The sequence below is a fragment of the Fulmarus glacialis genome, unplaced genomic scaffold (assembly GCF_000690835.1).
Source record: "Fulmarus glacialis isolate BGI_N327 unplaced genomic scaffold, ASM69083v1 scaffold8089, whole genome shotgun sequence".
Classification (NCBI taxonomy): Eukaryota; Metazoa; Chordata; class Aves; order Procellariiformes; family Procellariidae; genus Fulmarus; species Fulmarus glacialis.
The window spans coordinates 33,792-48,657 of NW_009231374.1; the positions used below are offsets into that span (position 1 = coordinate 33,792).

A 14,866-nucleotide genomic window follows, 5' to 3' on the forward strand; every position below is an offset into this window, starting at 1 on the left:
AATAAAATAGCCTGCAAGTAGTCTTCAGATCACTGAAACAGCTTGATGAAGGACACTGCCTTGGTTAACTGGCCAGTAGTCACTGGAGATTCATCAAGTGATACCTCCCCTTACCAGTAATGACTCCTGGTGCCCACAACTCTGCATGAGCTGATGTAGAATATGTAATGATGGTCCAGCCACATCTTTTGTTGCCAGCACTAACTCTTTGCCAGCAAGTGCTTTAGCAGGAGCTGGAGTATGAGCAGTGCTTTGACTTTATCCATGCTCTTATCGACGTTTTGTTGCCTGCATGGACCTGGGGGCTACCGAGTGCAGCAACAGCCATTTCTTTTCCTTTTTTTCCCAAGGCAAGTGCTTGCTGCAGTGAATTTGGCACCAGTTCTCCTGCCAGCTAAGACTTCTCACTGTACAGTACCTTGCTTAAAATGTTTTAGGCCAAACAGGATTTCCACAGATATTTGGGGGTATCTTGGGTGAAAAGTGTGCAGGATGAGACACAGAACTGTGGTGTGATGCCCTTCTTCCCGTGTCTCGTATCTTCTCTAGTACATAGGCTGGGTGTGGGTAGGAAGTGACGCATGATGCAGATGGAGGAAGAGGAGAGTGAGACTTGAAGTGATGAACGAATCAGAATGCCTGCACCCTCTTTGATGTGTTTGCTGACTTAGAGCACGGTCGTGGACAGGTTGCCTGGTTGCTGTGTTTCAGATCTGTCAAATGGATTTTGCGAATGTGCCAAGGGGTTAACTGTGCATGGAAGGAAGTACCATCCTCTGCTGAAAACCTTCTCAGTCCGGAGGAACAGGCTACTGTGCATCTGTATTTGTCATGTTGTTTCTGACCAAGTATCATCTGGGGTCACTAAATCCAGTGTCTCTCTCTTCCCTTAGCTGAAGCTTGAAGATCGCTCTGTGGTCCCTCGAGATGTGGTCAGACATATGAGCTCCAGCGTAAGTACTTTTTTTCTTTGTCCGTTTTTGATCATGATACTGCTGCATGGATTTCTAAGACTTGCCAAATTGCCTGAATGGAACTGAACAGTAATGCTTTGAGCATGTTCTATTTTTAGTGTGTTTGATAGACCTAGCTGCATCCTTTGAGGATGAAATGCTGATAAGGCTGCCTCTCTACTGTTGCGTATCTGCAAAGGTCTCCTGAGCAAGCGAGCCTGATAATGTCAGGTAATGAGACAAGAAGCTTGTCTATCCTGCCATCCTTTAAGTTTCAAATCAATCCATTCTGAGATGTGGGGAGTATGGACCTGCTCTCCTGGACCTAACAGGGAGGCTGGAGTGGAGGTAGATCACATTGCTGCTGCATGCCTTTTGGTGTGCTGTGGTGGAGAATTTGGAGGAAATATTTTCAGGGAGACCTCTCAATCTACAGTGAGCACCATCTTGTCCAATTTCTCCCAGAAATACAGCAAATCCCAACACTGCTGAAGCATCTGACACAGCTAGGTCGGCAGAAAGCGAGCTGGTTCTTAATCAGCAGCCTAAAATCATTACCTTTACTCTTCCTGGATACTATTTTAAGTCCTAGTCATTCTGTTCTAGTTGTACAGCACATTTGTGCTTTTCAGAGATGTGTGGATTTGTTTTTTCTGTAGGAAATACTGGGAACGTTGTCCAGTATCGATTATCAGATGAGATGTGGTCTCTTCAGGAGCTTAGCTAGGTTGGCAATTTCTTGCTGTTGCTCACACCTAACCTATAAACCTGAGCCATATGGCCTGCCATGTGCACGCCTGCATCTTCTCTTGACTTGCTTCCAGCAATGTGGCTACCAAGGTTGTGAAGAAGCAGGCAGCTGGCCACTAACTGCTGCAGTTACACCACATGGTGTGCAGCCTGGTGCAGGGATGGGGAAGGCCATTCTCTGACCTGGGTGTTTTGGTTTTTTAAATAAAGCCTTTTTTGTCAATGAAAAAAAAAGTAAACCCACCCCTTTTTCACAGAATCTTCCAAAGAGAAGAAAAGGGAGGAAAAACTTGAAGGGTAATTTGAAAAACACTGAAACAAAATATTTCCTTAAGAAATGTAATTGTTGTTTGAAATGGAAATTTGGAGTCAACATATCTTACTAAAACTGCAGCTTTATGAAAGCATTTCAATCCAAAACAGTGAACAGCTAGCAAATTGAAATATCAGCTGTTCACACCGTTGTACCTGGCACAGCTGGACTCTCTAGTATATCCTTCTCGCTTGGAGGGATGCCTTGAGTCCTGCCTCTCAACTGTTTGTTCTCCAGTGCTTCTTAAAGTCTTTTCAAGCTTTCAGGACAGCAAGTTGTTCTCTTCTTGGCAAACATGGATGTGCTGCTTTTTTTTGTAGTTTCCATACTCATCTGAGCAGAAATTGGCTTCTCTGGCTTGCTGTATGTGTTTCAGTAGACACATTACCCAGCAGTTGTTTTGCATGCTCGTTTATTGTCTGTTTGCATGTTTAAACACTGGCTTTTGCTTGACCATTTGTACTAGTGGCTGATAACTTCGTTTTTTTTAATTGATGGAATGGTGAGGCTATAACTCAATTTCTTCTCTCTATTCAAAAGCATAGCAAATCTGAAGATGACTTACACTTCACCTTACCCTCAAGTATGTTTTAAATGTCAGTGGTAAATGAAACAATAAACCCCCAAAGAAAACCTTCATTTGTTAATCAGATCTATTTTAAATGCTCTTGTAATTTTTGGAATATAAAATCTGCAAGTGTCAGCCTGCCAAATTCAGGATGTGGGATGGTTGCCCTGCACCAGTTGGCCTGGCAAATGCACAATGTGGAACTTATTCTGTATTCACCACACTCTCTTAGGGCTTGTTTTTAACCTTGAGCGGGAAGGACTTGAAATCCTCTGTTCCTCAAGAGAAGAGAGCTGACTCAAATTCATGTGCTTCTCATCGAGCCCTGAGTGTGGGGAAAGACTGCTTCAGGGGGTAATGCATAAAATGAGATCATTTTCCCTGAATGCAGTTGGGCCTGTAAGTCTGATCCAGCTGGATGAGAAGTGGTGAAAGTGGCAGAGGACATTTTTCCAGGTGATAATGCTAATTTGGGGGAAAGATTAGAAGTAGGTCTGTAATCTGTCAGACACTTGGATTTTTTTTAATTCAAAGGGTGCTGGGCTATGCTGTCCCTTTTAAATAAAGGAATAAGAGGGTGGTCTAAAGATCCCCTATTAGAAAAGAGAGCTTTGAGGGAAGGAGTAGAAGGATGGGGGCTAGAAGATGTGGGACTGCAGCCTATGCTTGCTGAGCTGCTTTTCTCTCAGATAGGAGTTTGCTGGTCTGCCTTAAAGCCTTGTCTCTGATGGGGAAGGAAGAGAGTCAGTTCTCCATCCATTCACTGCTTAAATACTCAGTATTTCCAGCATGGTGCATGCCCTCAGGGTCCCAGAAGCAGCAGGAGGAAAGTCTAGGGAGTATGCTTAATTCTGGTGTGAGCGGAGCTTGAACCCAGAACTCTTCTAATGAAGATCAGTCACCTCCTTTTTCCAGTTCTGTTGTTGGGGTTGATGGAAATTGATTTTTGTTACAGAAGTGTGAAACATCAGCTCATTTCATTTGGCCCTCCTTTAATGGAAGCATCTAATGGACAGGACAGTTGTGTTTGAGCAGGCTGGTGGGGAGCTGTGCTCTGGCTGTAGACCTGCCCTGGAAGAGAAGAGACAAGTTGGTGACTTCTCACTGCGGGATTGCATTGCTGAGCACTGCTATAATCTCAGAGTGATTCAGCAGAACCCCTCAGCCTGCAAATCTGCCTGCCCTGTCGCAGGCTAATGTCTCATGTGACAGTGAAATAAGTAAACTCATAACAAAGAAAGGTTCAGTGGCAGGTGAGGGTGGAGAGCTGTGACTCAAAAGCCCTGTAGCTTCTGGGGCTTCTCACAACATTGATCTCTGCTTTCTTAACCGCAGACAGTGCTCTGTGCTTGCTCAAGCGTTTTGCAACTGGAAGGAGAAGCAAGCTGAGCTACACCCGGTGCTCTTGCCCATGACTAGGTGTCACCCAGCTGTGTTAGGTGGGAGGCAGGCTTGTAGGGTGGTGCAGGCACCTTCTCCATGGGGACACTGTCACTTAGAGAATGGGCAGAGGGTATTGATGTGTGTCAGTCGCCCCAGTCCTGGTTTTACTACTTGCTGTTCTTTCACCATCAATAAAAGAGGGTGTTTAGGCCCAGAGACAAGATGATCCACAGAAGCTGCAGGTGTTCGATTGTAGCATGTCTCGGAGCTGCTGTCATGTTGGCTGCTGCTAAAGGAAAAATTAATTCTGAAATGCTCGGTGTAGGGCAAGGGATTTGTTTCTTGAGGTTTTTTTGGTTCTGACTACTAAGAAATCTGAAACACAGGGCCTGAACTGCAAAGCATGGGCAGAGGATAGACTAGGCATACTTAATTTCACTTAATCTGGAGGAAAAGCAGGGTAGGTGGCTGTGCTTTGGCCTTCAGAAGCTGTGGGTTTCGATTGAGCAGGTGCTGCTTCTGAGCAGGCCTTGCTCATCCTGTAGCTCAAATTGTGCTGGCAGCAGCTGATGTGAATCTGGCATAGTTCTGGCAAACCCTTTTCAGGTGAGAGTTGTGGTACAGCTCTGCTGGGCTCTTTCCTGGCAGCCTGTACAGGCTGCAAGCTACGTTAGGCTTAGCTGCTGTCTGTCACGATGGAGCTATAGCTGGGAAAGGCTCCCTTTGCTTCCCAGCCTTTCTAGAAAGAAATGGGAGTGATACGTGGAGCAGTGGGAGGGAACAAGCCCCTCCTGCTTTGGGCTCTGCCAGCCCTCCTGGCCATGCTGGCACAACTATGCACGGGCGATGCGTGGGGGGGACCCACTCTCCTCATCGCGGCCGCCTCGGGAGCCGGGGGGCTGAGGAGCACAGGGTTTGTGTGATGTGAGGAAGAGGACTTGCAGCAGGCAGGTGGAAAGCAAGCCAGCCAAATGGGCTGAGCAATCTGTCCAGGAATTATCCTGGACTGCGGGTGTCTGCAGGGTGTCTTTGCTCTACCTATCAGTCCTCAAGGTGAGCCTGGATGAGTTGAGCACCAGCAAACTCCTGAACTCCCAACAGGGCTGCCCAGGGCTCTGAGTGAAAGCCTTGAGTAAATATTTAATGTGGTCAAAAGAACAGCATGTTTATGAGTGGACTGAGCAAACAAATCCACTTCTCGCAGGGTATAAGCCCTTCGAGTGTTATGCTCAAGTCCTGTTGGAGCAGAGACCTTGATGTTTGAGATAAGGACAGCTTCAGAAGTTGCTGATACCAGGGCATTTGTCATGCTGGCCCTCAGTCAGCTTTTATAATGGACTTGTGGTCTTTAATAAATAAGAGTATCGATTGTCCCAGCTGTCAGGAGGCCAGGGCAGCTGCCGCATTTGACAGTGTTTGGGTTAGCAGCCCTTCCTTGCAGGCCTCTGCCATATGTGTAAGCAATGTGCATATTGTGTGCTCCCTGCCAAACTATCCCCAGAAGGCTCTTGACAGCATGCGTTATTTTCTTGGGGACTAAAAAGATTAAAACTTTGCTAAAAAGTGAGGGAGATAATGACAACCATCTCATAATTGGACCAACTGTAAATTATCTGGCTTGAAACCTTGAAATCTGACGAAAAGTGCCAGATTTTTTTTTAGTATGGCAGCAACTGAAGACCATTTATATTGTCGTGCAAAATCAAGCTTTACGTGAAAAGTCAGATAGCTTTAAAGGTTTTCCCTTGTGTGCTGGGGTAGATGCCCTGCCTTTGCTGGCTCAGAGCAGTATCTGCAGGATGGTCCTATGGAGTTGCAGAGATCTGCTCAGTTGGATAGACCGAGGAGCCAGGCAGATTTTAAAGTAAGTAAATGCTAATCACCTGGCATAGTGTGGTCTTATTTGACCACATGATGGACAGATGCAGGAGTCTCTGGGCTGCTACATTAGCAGCCATTGCAAATTTTAACTGGGAAGAAACCACTGCAGGTCTTTAATAGTGATCTCACCTTCTGAGTTGTCTCAGGGTCATGTGAAATGCCCCTTCAGAACGAGGGCCTGAACGGTACGAGGCGGGTTTACTCTTGAGACTTGTCTCTGCACTTCCCATCTGTACACAGAGCCATGTACGTGTGTATGTAGGACCCTTCCCTAGGTGATAAATTGTTTTTCTTTTGTGTTTTCAGGACAGCCAGTGTGGGACTGTAATTGATGTCAACATAGAGTGTGCTGTGAAGCTGGTAGGAACCAACTGCATCCTCTACCCTGTCAACAGCAAAGACCTGCAACATATCTGGGTGAGAACACAGCCAAAATACACGTGGGAGCCAGGGCTTGGTGGGTTGGAGCGATGCTGCTGTATTCCAAGTAACACATGCAAGGGAGGCATCCATATTGTGCAAGATGCATCTGTCGTTTGGTTTTATTTTAAACTTAGTGAAAGCATCCTCCCTGGAAGAAGATGATGCAGCATCGCCTCATCTCCCCATCTGCTCTGTGTTTCTGATCACATCACTGAGACCAAATTGACTTGGAGGGCTAGATTGACATTAAATTGTGTGAGAAGTTCTGCACTGAGATGGGCCGCTGTGATGACCTGATTGGGGCAGCCCCATGGCAGTGGCACAGAGCTTCTGAGCTGCAGTATTGTTATTGTTTAAACAGGCTATAAAAATGCTGAGAAGAGTTGGGTATCTTCCTGTTGAGCTGGAACAGTCTGAAATGGACCTGGTTCTCCCTCTTGAGTGGACGGGATAGGTTTTCATCATTCTTCTTCCTCTGAGAAAAAGATAACTTGAGAGTGAAGAGCAGGAGTGTCACAACCCTTCTCAAGAAACAGCTTGTGGAAGGGCAGTGGGATACAGGCTTCTCTGCTTGGGATGGAATATTAGGCTGAGTAATAAAAATTAGTTGTTAATATTGGCTGAAGGCAAGTGTGACTTAGCAAGTTTAAGATCTGAGGAAAAAATCCCAGAAAGCCTGAGCTCTTTAACTGGAGAATCCAGGCTATGTGCTGTCAAGCAAACTCTTCAGTGTAGATTCATTCCGGTTTACAGTGAGATCTGCAGTTGCTGTCATAAATCCCTTTGAGATTGCTATCTAGTCTGCGTTGTCTGAAGACTTACTTGATGGCCTAAACTACAAGTGTTGATGTTTATAAGGTTTGTTTCCTGTTTTCTTCATAGCCTTTCATGTATGGTGACTACATAGCCTATGACTGCTGGCTGGGCAAGGTCTATGATTTGAAGAACCAAGTCATCCTCAAGCTTTCCAATGGAGCCAGGTACTTCTTTCTGTTGAAGACTGTCCCCCTTGGGTTTCACAATCCCGTTCTGTTTTGGGAGAACTAGAAACAGGCTGGGCTTCTCATTCACATACTGATAAATCATCTGCTTGCATTGTCTTCAGATGTAGAGTAAGACTACATCTTTCTCTGAAAACCTTGAAATTCATTGGTCACCCTCTGGAAAAGCTGTTGTCTGAAAGGTGACAATTTTTTTCAATCCCAGCAGATCAGTGATCTGTAACTAAAGCACATTGGTCTTTAAACTGTGCTTCTCCACTGGAAAAGTGGCTGTTTAAGATGGATCACTATTCCAGACCTTTTCTTAGTAGGAGAGCATAACTTCACTGAGATGCAGGGAGGATTCTTACCTTAAAAAAAAAAGTCTGTGAAAGTGTATAAACTTGCAGGTTAGTGGTTTTTATCAAAGATGAAGCAGCCCATGTTTGAACAGCTTTGCTTTTTCACTGTTATTCGCAACTGTATTAGGAATGTTTTTTCAATGAAGACATAATCCAAAGTCGTATCTCTAGAGAGAGAGTTAACCAGAGGGACTGAAAGAATGCAAAGCCAGCAGAAGGATCTGAATTCTGTTCCATGTGCATGTCGGACAGTTACTTGTGAACTGAACCCCTCTGAATTCACTACGTTCACTCTGTTACTGAGGCCTGTCTTGTCAACAAACTTTTATTATTTATGCAAGGGAAGGAAGGAACCAGTGGAGGGCCAAGAGGCTTATGGGCCTGGCAGCTGGGGAATAACCCATCTGTCTTGTAAATTGAGTGTTGACATTGATGTTTAAAAAAAAAAAAAAAAAAACAAACCCACAGCCCTGCAGCCAGCTCAGAGTCTTTCTAAGAGAAGCAAGTAATGCGAGAGCTATAACAGATGATTGGTGGATGCGTCTGTGATTTTGATTGTTCTAGCTTTCAGTTAACCCAGGCTGGAAGGCTCTTACGCGTATGTTAAACTGGGAGTGAAAAATAGCTACACTTCTCTATCTGTTTCGCCTGCAGTTACTGGTGCAATTTAAAACCTTGCTTGGTTTCTGTTACCAGCTCATGCATAGCTATGTAAAATGAGGTAACTGTTTTCAAAATCTCTTCCTAATGAATCATTTGAAATCCCACCAGAACTCACTCTGGAAATGAAGCTATTACTGAAGCAAGTATACCCAAATTGCTTTAGGTTCCAGTGTCGGCGTAAGTAACAAATGGGACCTTTGCAGCAGACAAATCTTGTCCAGCACCCTGCATATTACTTAAGTTTTTTTACATGTTGAAGGGAACCTTTAAATACCAGGCAGTGTTTTATAGCTTGTTTATAACCAGTTTTGCTGTGGACCATAAAGGCTCAGCGATATACTGCTGGGCATGTGGACAGACCTGCTCAGGCAGTGTCAGTTAATTTGGTGCTGTTTGCTTTTGAGATGGATGGCTCTGGAAATGCGACTGTGTCTCTTGTCTGTTTTCCAGGTGTTCTATGAGCACAGAAGACGGAGCCAAGCTGTATGACGTTTGTCCTCATGTCAGTGACTCGGTGAGCTTCTGGTTCTCCTAAGAGTCTTTTTGATCAACTTCATCTTGTAAGCTTTTTGTGCAGGAGGGAGGGGGAAGGCAAAACCATAGGCACTTATTAATCCTAAAAATTAAATGATACCTCACAGCTGAAAAACGCTTCACTAGATCTTCTCTTGAAGTAAGTGTAACAGGATGTAGCTTAAAGGTAATGTTAGTAATGAGCAGGTTTTGAGGAGGTATTACAATTAGTATATCCAACTGCTTTCTTTGCAAACAACTTGCATAACATGCAGTCAGATGGCTGATGTCAAGGCAGTTCACTGTCTGCTCATTATATCTGTACATGCTTGAAAAGGCTCTTACTCCATTTAATGCTTTCAAAATTGTTCCCCTTCTGGAAAAGGGCATATTGTTTAAAAGGTGTTCTGCTAGAAACATGTTTCCAGATCATGTAAAGTACTGTCTCTCTTGCTATTGTAATCCATCGCATTCTCTGAATGGAGACCTGCTACCATACTGGCATTTTCCAAATCACATGGTGGGGAAGGTTTTGCTAGCTTATGGGTAAAACATAGTTCCCTGTGTGATGATGGGATCTAACCTCTCACCTTCAAAGGCTGACGACAGCTTGCTTGTTCTTCCAAACAGCATCAGTAGGGCTTTGCTGCGTTCCTGGCAGCGGTATTGGGAGTTGACTGAGAATGGTGTGTAATTCTTAGGAACTGGCAATGCAGCCAGCCGTTATCCTTCCCAGCCTTCAAAGCAAAGGTCCCTTTGATTTAAAACTGCACTTCAGTTAAAATTTGATGCCTGTTTCTTGAAGAGTAAATGGAGTATCAGTTTAATAGGATGTGCTGCTGTGGTTTTCTTGTTCTGTACAGAAAAGGTGTGGTCTGCTAGATATTCTCCAGTATCTTAGTCTCTGCTACTTTGGGTTGTGCAGTATGTTTTCCACTTGCTAAACGGATGCTGTAGCAGCATCCAGTTTCTGGATACCCAATTTTGAGATACCTTGTTTTGAGTCAGGCTGCCTTTAAATTGTACATAGTCCTCTGGAGACTTGTGGTTTGGTCTGAAACATGAGTTGTCTCCAGTGTTACTCTTGATCCTGTACTCAGAATTGCTGTGTGTTAATACTTACCTGACTTAGATCTTGTTGCACTGCTCTTACCCTTTCTGACAAATTACAAGACTGATACAGTTTTGTGCTCAGTATTTTATCTACCCTAAACTGCTCTGTCCGCCCCCACATTCTGAATCTTCAGCTCATTAAGTCACTCTATATAGCAGTGGGAAAAAGCTCTAGGACAGCGATTGTTGTGTTTACCACCCTGTTTTGTTTTCAGAGAACTGTCATATTAACTAGTCCACTTAACACAGGAGTAATACTTACGAACTTAATTTGACAGGCAGAGGACTGAAGGCGGGCATCCTCTGGCTCTGAAAGCTGTAGGTGCTTGAATTAGAGCATAGGAAAGAGATGGGTCTCCTTGCCCAGGACTCAGCCCACTTCGGCTACCTCGTTATTGAGAACATTTGTGCGGAAATCAACATCTTTTGTTTCCTCCAAGTACCTTTGCTTCTCCCCCACTGAGTCATAGTCCCATTTGGATTTGTGACAGAGCGGGTTGCTATAGGAACTGCTGGGCTGACTTCAGGAGAGAGATGAGCTTTAAGAGATGGGCAACTTGCAGACTTTACCTTTGTGGTTAATCTTACTGATCACGAATGAGAGAAGAGAAATGCTGGAATCTTAGAGTCCTTTATGCTGTTTTTCCCCCTCCCTTTCCCCCACAGGGTCTCTTCTTTGATGATTCATATGGCTTTTATCCTGGGCAAGTCCTCATCGGGCCTTCTAAAGTCTTCTCCAGCGTGCAGTGGCTCTCGGGTGTGAAGCCTGTTCTGAGCACAAAGAGCAAGTTCAGAGTGGTGGTGGAAGAGGTAAGGACTGACAAGCTGACACACAGCCACCTTCTGCACAGAATGGTCCCTGGCTGGCGTTCTGGAGCAGAGTCAGCTTGCCATGGTAACCTTCCAAGAGCAAATGCACTGTGGCTCTGTTCTTCTGAGGTGACAAATTTCTCATTGTGGACTGACAGGACTTTTGAGCGTGGATTGCCTTTTCCTCCCAAGGGTCCCTGCCGGCACCCTGTAAGATAATTGTGTGCCAATACACTTAGAGGCCAGTACTGCTGATCATTAGGGTAGTAGAAGCACCTCTTCTATTGAAACTTAATGATATCCAAAAAGGGAGACACGTTGCTGACTCTTTGCTGAAAGAGGGAGCGGCTCCAAGTCCATTAGCATGTCTCTTTGTGACATTGGACCACTGATTTGTACGTACTATAGCTTCCTTCCCAAGCCAGATGTCGTCTTTTTTGAAGTTAAAAACTGTAGAAGCTCTTGGTGTTGCCAAGAGCCATGCAGTGGGAGCATTGTAGTGGTCCTGCATGTGGTGAAACTGCACTTGGCCATCTTAAATTATAAAAGCAGGTTTGCTGCTTTCCTGTGCATTCAGATCCTAGACATTGGTCTAGGAAAGCTTCTGAAAAATTAAGTTGTTTTCTCTCTCTTTACATTGTAGGTACAGGTGGTAGAACTAAAGGTTACTTGGATCACTAAAAGCTTCTGTCCTGGAGGTACTGACAGTGTGAGCCCTCCCCCCTCGGTAATCAGCCAGGAGAACCTGTCCAGGTGAGATCAGCTGAAAACCCCTTTTCACTCCCAGCACCCAGGGCCTGCACAGACCATGGGTGACATGCCTGCCGACTGATTAGACACAACGCTGCTGTTTCCAGTGGGTTTTTCTCCTTGTTGTATGGTTGTATATTCCAGAGATTCAAAATGTGAGAGAATAGCTTCCAAATTAGTTTAGCAGACACTTGAGTTACCAGTACAGGGGCTAGCATCCCACCAATCCTCTTCAAGTAATCTCCAGCTGACAAGTACATAGAGGAGAGTGGTGTCTGGCAACAGCTCGCTTCGTCCCTTGTCTTTCCACTTGTGTCTGGAGCAGGCTGCATCTTCTAACTGTGTGTGTGCAGTAGGCAGCGAAGGCGTCCTGCTCTGGACCCAGGCTGGTGCTGAGGGAGCATCGGGTGCCCTCTGCAGGCTGCAGCTGCAAGAATGGGCTGGACGGAATTCAGAAAGAAAAGTCAGATGAGTAATAGCACAATGCAGCATAGTTCCTGCCTGGAGCTCATAAGGAAGCTGGAGGAGAGGAGCTCTGGGATGACAGCAAAAAAACCAATGCCAACTTCAAATGTCTCTTGGCAGCTGTCTCTGGGAGGGGCAGCTAGAGGGAGAGGAGTGACTGATGTCCTACCCAAACCCTTTATATCCCCACCCAGTCCCTGGTGAGATTTCCCACTCCTCCTTTAGAATTGTGTGCCTGGAAAAGATTTGGTGTCGTGTCGGCTTCTGCCACCCTAGAAGAAGTGCCGTTGGCATGAGGTCATGCCAGCCTTGTGAAGGCCCTGGTCGCTGCTAGGTTCTGTTACTGCTTTTGCACTTTGCTCATGGCTGTCCTCCCGTTCTACCAGGGTAAAGCGTCTAGGGTGCTTTGACCATGCCCAAAGGCAGCTTGGGGAAAGGTGCCTCTATGTGTTCCCGGACAAAGTGGAACCTGCAAAAATCACCTGTGAATGCCCCGAGAGGAACTGTGTCCTGGGTGAAGGATCAGTTGCCAAAAAGGTGAGTTGAGGGGTGGAGGGAGGCATTGACTTCTCTAAGCATTTCTGGTCGCTGTGGCTTTTAAAGCAGAAATCTTCCTGGTAGTCATGTGGTCTGAAATGTGACTCCTGAAGTGGTTATTGTAAAGAGTAATGGCTCCTTGTTGCCAGCAGCGAAGTCACCTTGTACAGCAGTCTTGCTGCACTGGGTGAAGCATGCAGCTAATGCCATGAGAGAACATGAACAGGACATTGAACATAGAGGTGTCACCTTGCAGGGGTCAAGCTGTGTCAGAGCTGGTGTGCTGTGACAGCTGGGACTGTTACACATGTCGTTTTCATTAGCATGACCTCAGGTTTCTTATGGAGCTGAACTGTTAGTTAAATCCTTGCTACAATGAGACAAGAAAGAAGTCGTTGCTTCCTAGGCCAAATGAGTCATGCTATGGTTTCTACATGCTGGCTGTAGAGCAGCGGTGTTCCTGGAATAACAGGATATCAGCAGCGTGGATGGTGACCTCCCTGCATAGCTGTGTCTGTTGCATAGATTAACTTGTGCAGCCTCTTGTAAGTTTCCATAACAAAAAGTTTAGAACGTGCTTAAAATAGCCTTAAAGAGCAAAACTCACTTTCCTTGGACTATTCCAGTGTTGCTCAGGAACTGGCTGGTATTTGCTCCTGAGTAGAGCAGTGGTGGGATGCTGGTTTGCAGAATGCTCTGGTGCAGGTGAAATGTGCAGAGGCCCATGGGGTGCTGTTTTCCTCTGCGTACAAAGCTAACCGTTCCCCAGGTTGGCTGGCAGCTTGCTGAGTGTACAGGCATATTGTCTGACCCAGGTCTGCTTTCTCTAGGTGAGGCGGCTGCTGAAGAAGCAGATAGTGAAGATCATGTCATGCTCTCCGGAATCTCAGGGTACCAGTGAAGCCCCTGACAAAGAGTCTGCTGCAGCTGCCGACCAAAAATCAGAAGAACTTAAGCCTGGATCAAAGTGTGAGCTGGATGACTCTTCCAACAGTACACCAAGTCCTGGGGAGAGAAAGGAGGAGCAGCCTGAAGAAATGGGGAAGGAGAAAGGGGGATCAGCAGCGCGACAGCAGCAGCCTCCCTTTCTGCTGAAAGACGAAGGGTCGTCCGACTACCGGCTTCAGTCCATGGAACAAGATGCTGATGATGAGGCAGCTGATGACACTGATGATACTAGCTCTGTCACCTCTTCTGCTAGCTCCACTGCCTCGTCTCAGAGTGGCAGTGGCACTGGCCGCAAGAAGAGCATCCCTCTTTCCATCAAAAACTTGAAGCGGAAGCACAAGAAGAAGAAGACCAAGATTTCACGAGAGTTTAAGCCAGGAGACAGGTGAGTTGGATTTCCAAACCCAGGTACTTGCCAAAATATCCCTTATTGAAGTTCTCAGCTTGCTCCTCAGCTTGGGTGGAAGATGATGGTGTGCCTCATTTTAGAACACCCCTTGGTAGTAACCAACAGTGATTATCTTGTGATGACTGTGCAATGGCCTGGTTGAAATCAGCTTGGTCTCAGTCCAGCTTCTGATGGAAGTGGGACCACATGATGTGACACTGATGCTATTCTATCTCAGCTACGCCTCAGGGCATCGACAGAATATCTGTGCTGTGCTAGACTCTGTACACAGGGAAGATGATACAGCTTAAACATGACACTAATTGGTTACCTCATTGGCAGCTTCTGCAGAGAGGCTGACGATAGACCATGCTAGCGGGAATGGACAGCTTATCCCCAGAGAGCTGTCTCCAGATGAGCACGGAGGTCTGTGCTGGCAGGGTTTCGTACTGCAGTGGTCTCTTATCCTTACCCTGCTCTGGAGAGAAAGCTGCAACTTTTGCCAGCAGTATGCTTCTTACTGGGTTTTTAATGAACAAAATCCACTCCTTGAGAGCCTTGGAGGAATTTATTTCAGTAGCTTGGGGGAGGGAGCACTGCATGTATCTGCCCATTTCTAGATAAAACTGGATCTCAGCAGCTTTTACCTTTTACCTAACTTGAAAATGTTTAAAGTGTTTTCAGGGCATGCAGAGACATCTGACAGCTGGCTAGCCTGTCTTGCTGGCTTCCCCGGGCTGCTTAGTTGTATGCAGATCCTGCAGCAGAAATGAACTAGTGCAGATAAGATGTGAGAATCCTCCCAGAAAAGTGACATTATCAGGATTGAAGGGATCCAGTAGTTTGAGAATGCCATGAACTTCATTCACCTTTTTTTGGGGTATCTTAGCTTTGCCTGTACGCCATGAACTTCACGTTTTTTTGGGGTATCTTAGCTTTGCCTGTATGCAAGGAGAGTTGTTCCTTTAGTCCTTGTGGGTTTTGGAGAAATTGGATTTGAAGGTCACAAACATGAGCAGAGCAGTGTTTGAGTGAAAGAAAAAAAAAAAATGGGAGTGCACAATAG

The 14,866-nt window shown here is 45.7% G+C and overlaps 1 protein-coding gene across 1 annotated transcript in view; it reads left to right on the forward strand.

Moving 5' to 3' along the window:
* The first annotated feature begins 899 nt into the window (after window positions 1–899).
* Window positions 900–14,866, forward strand: part of UBE2O (ubiquitin-conjugating enzyme E2O) — a 28,104-nt gene continuing 14,137 nt past the window's right edge. Inside the window, exons 1-8 of the mRNA XM_009584549.1 lie at window positions 900–953; window positions 6,155–6,265; window positions 7,154–7,251; window positions 8,727–8,790; window positions 10,569–10,712; window positions 11,356–11,465; window positions 12,314–12,464; window positions 13,295–13,797. Coding sequence (XP_009582844.1) covers window positions 942–953; window positions 6,155–6,265; window positions 7,154–7,251; window positions 8,727–8,790; window positions 10,569–10,712; window positions 11,356–11,465; window positions 12,314–12,464; window positions 13,295–13,797 — 1,193 coding nt within the window. The 5' untranslated portion in view covers window positions 900–941. The remainder of the gene's footprint in view (window positions 954–6,154; window positions 6,266–7,153; window positions 7,252–8,726; window positions 8,791–10,568; window positions 10,713–11,355; window positions 11,466–12,313; window positions 12,465–13,294; window positions 13,798–14,866) is intronic.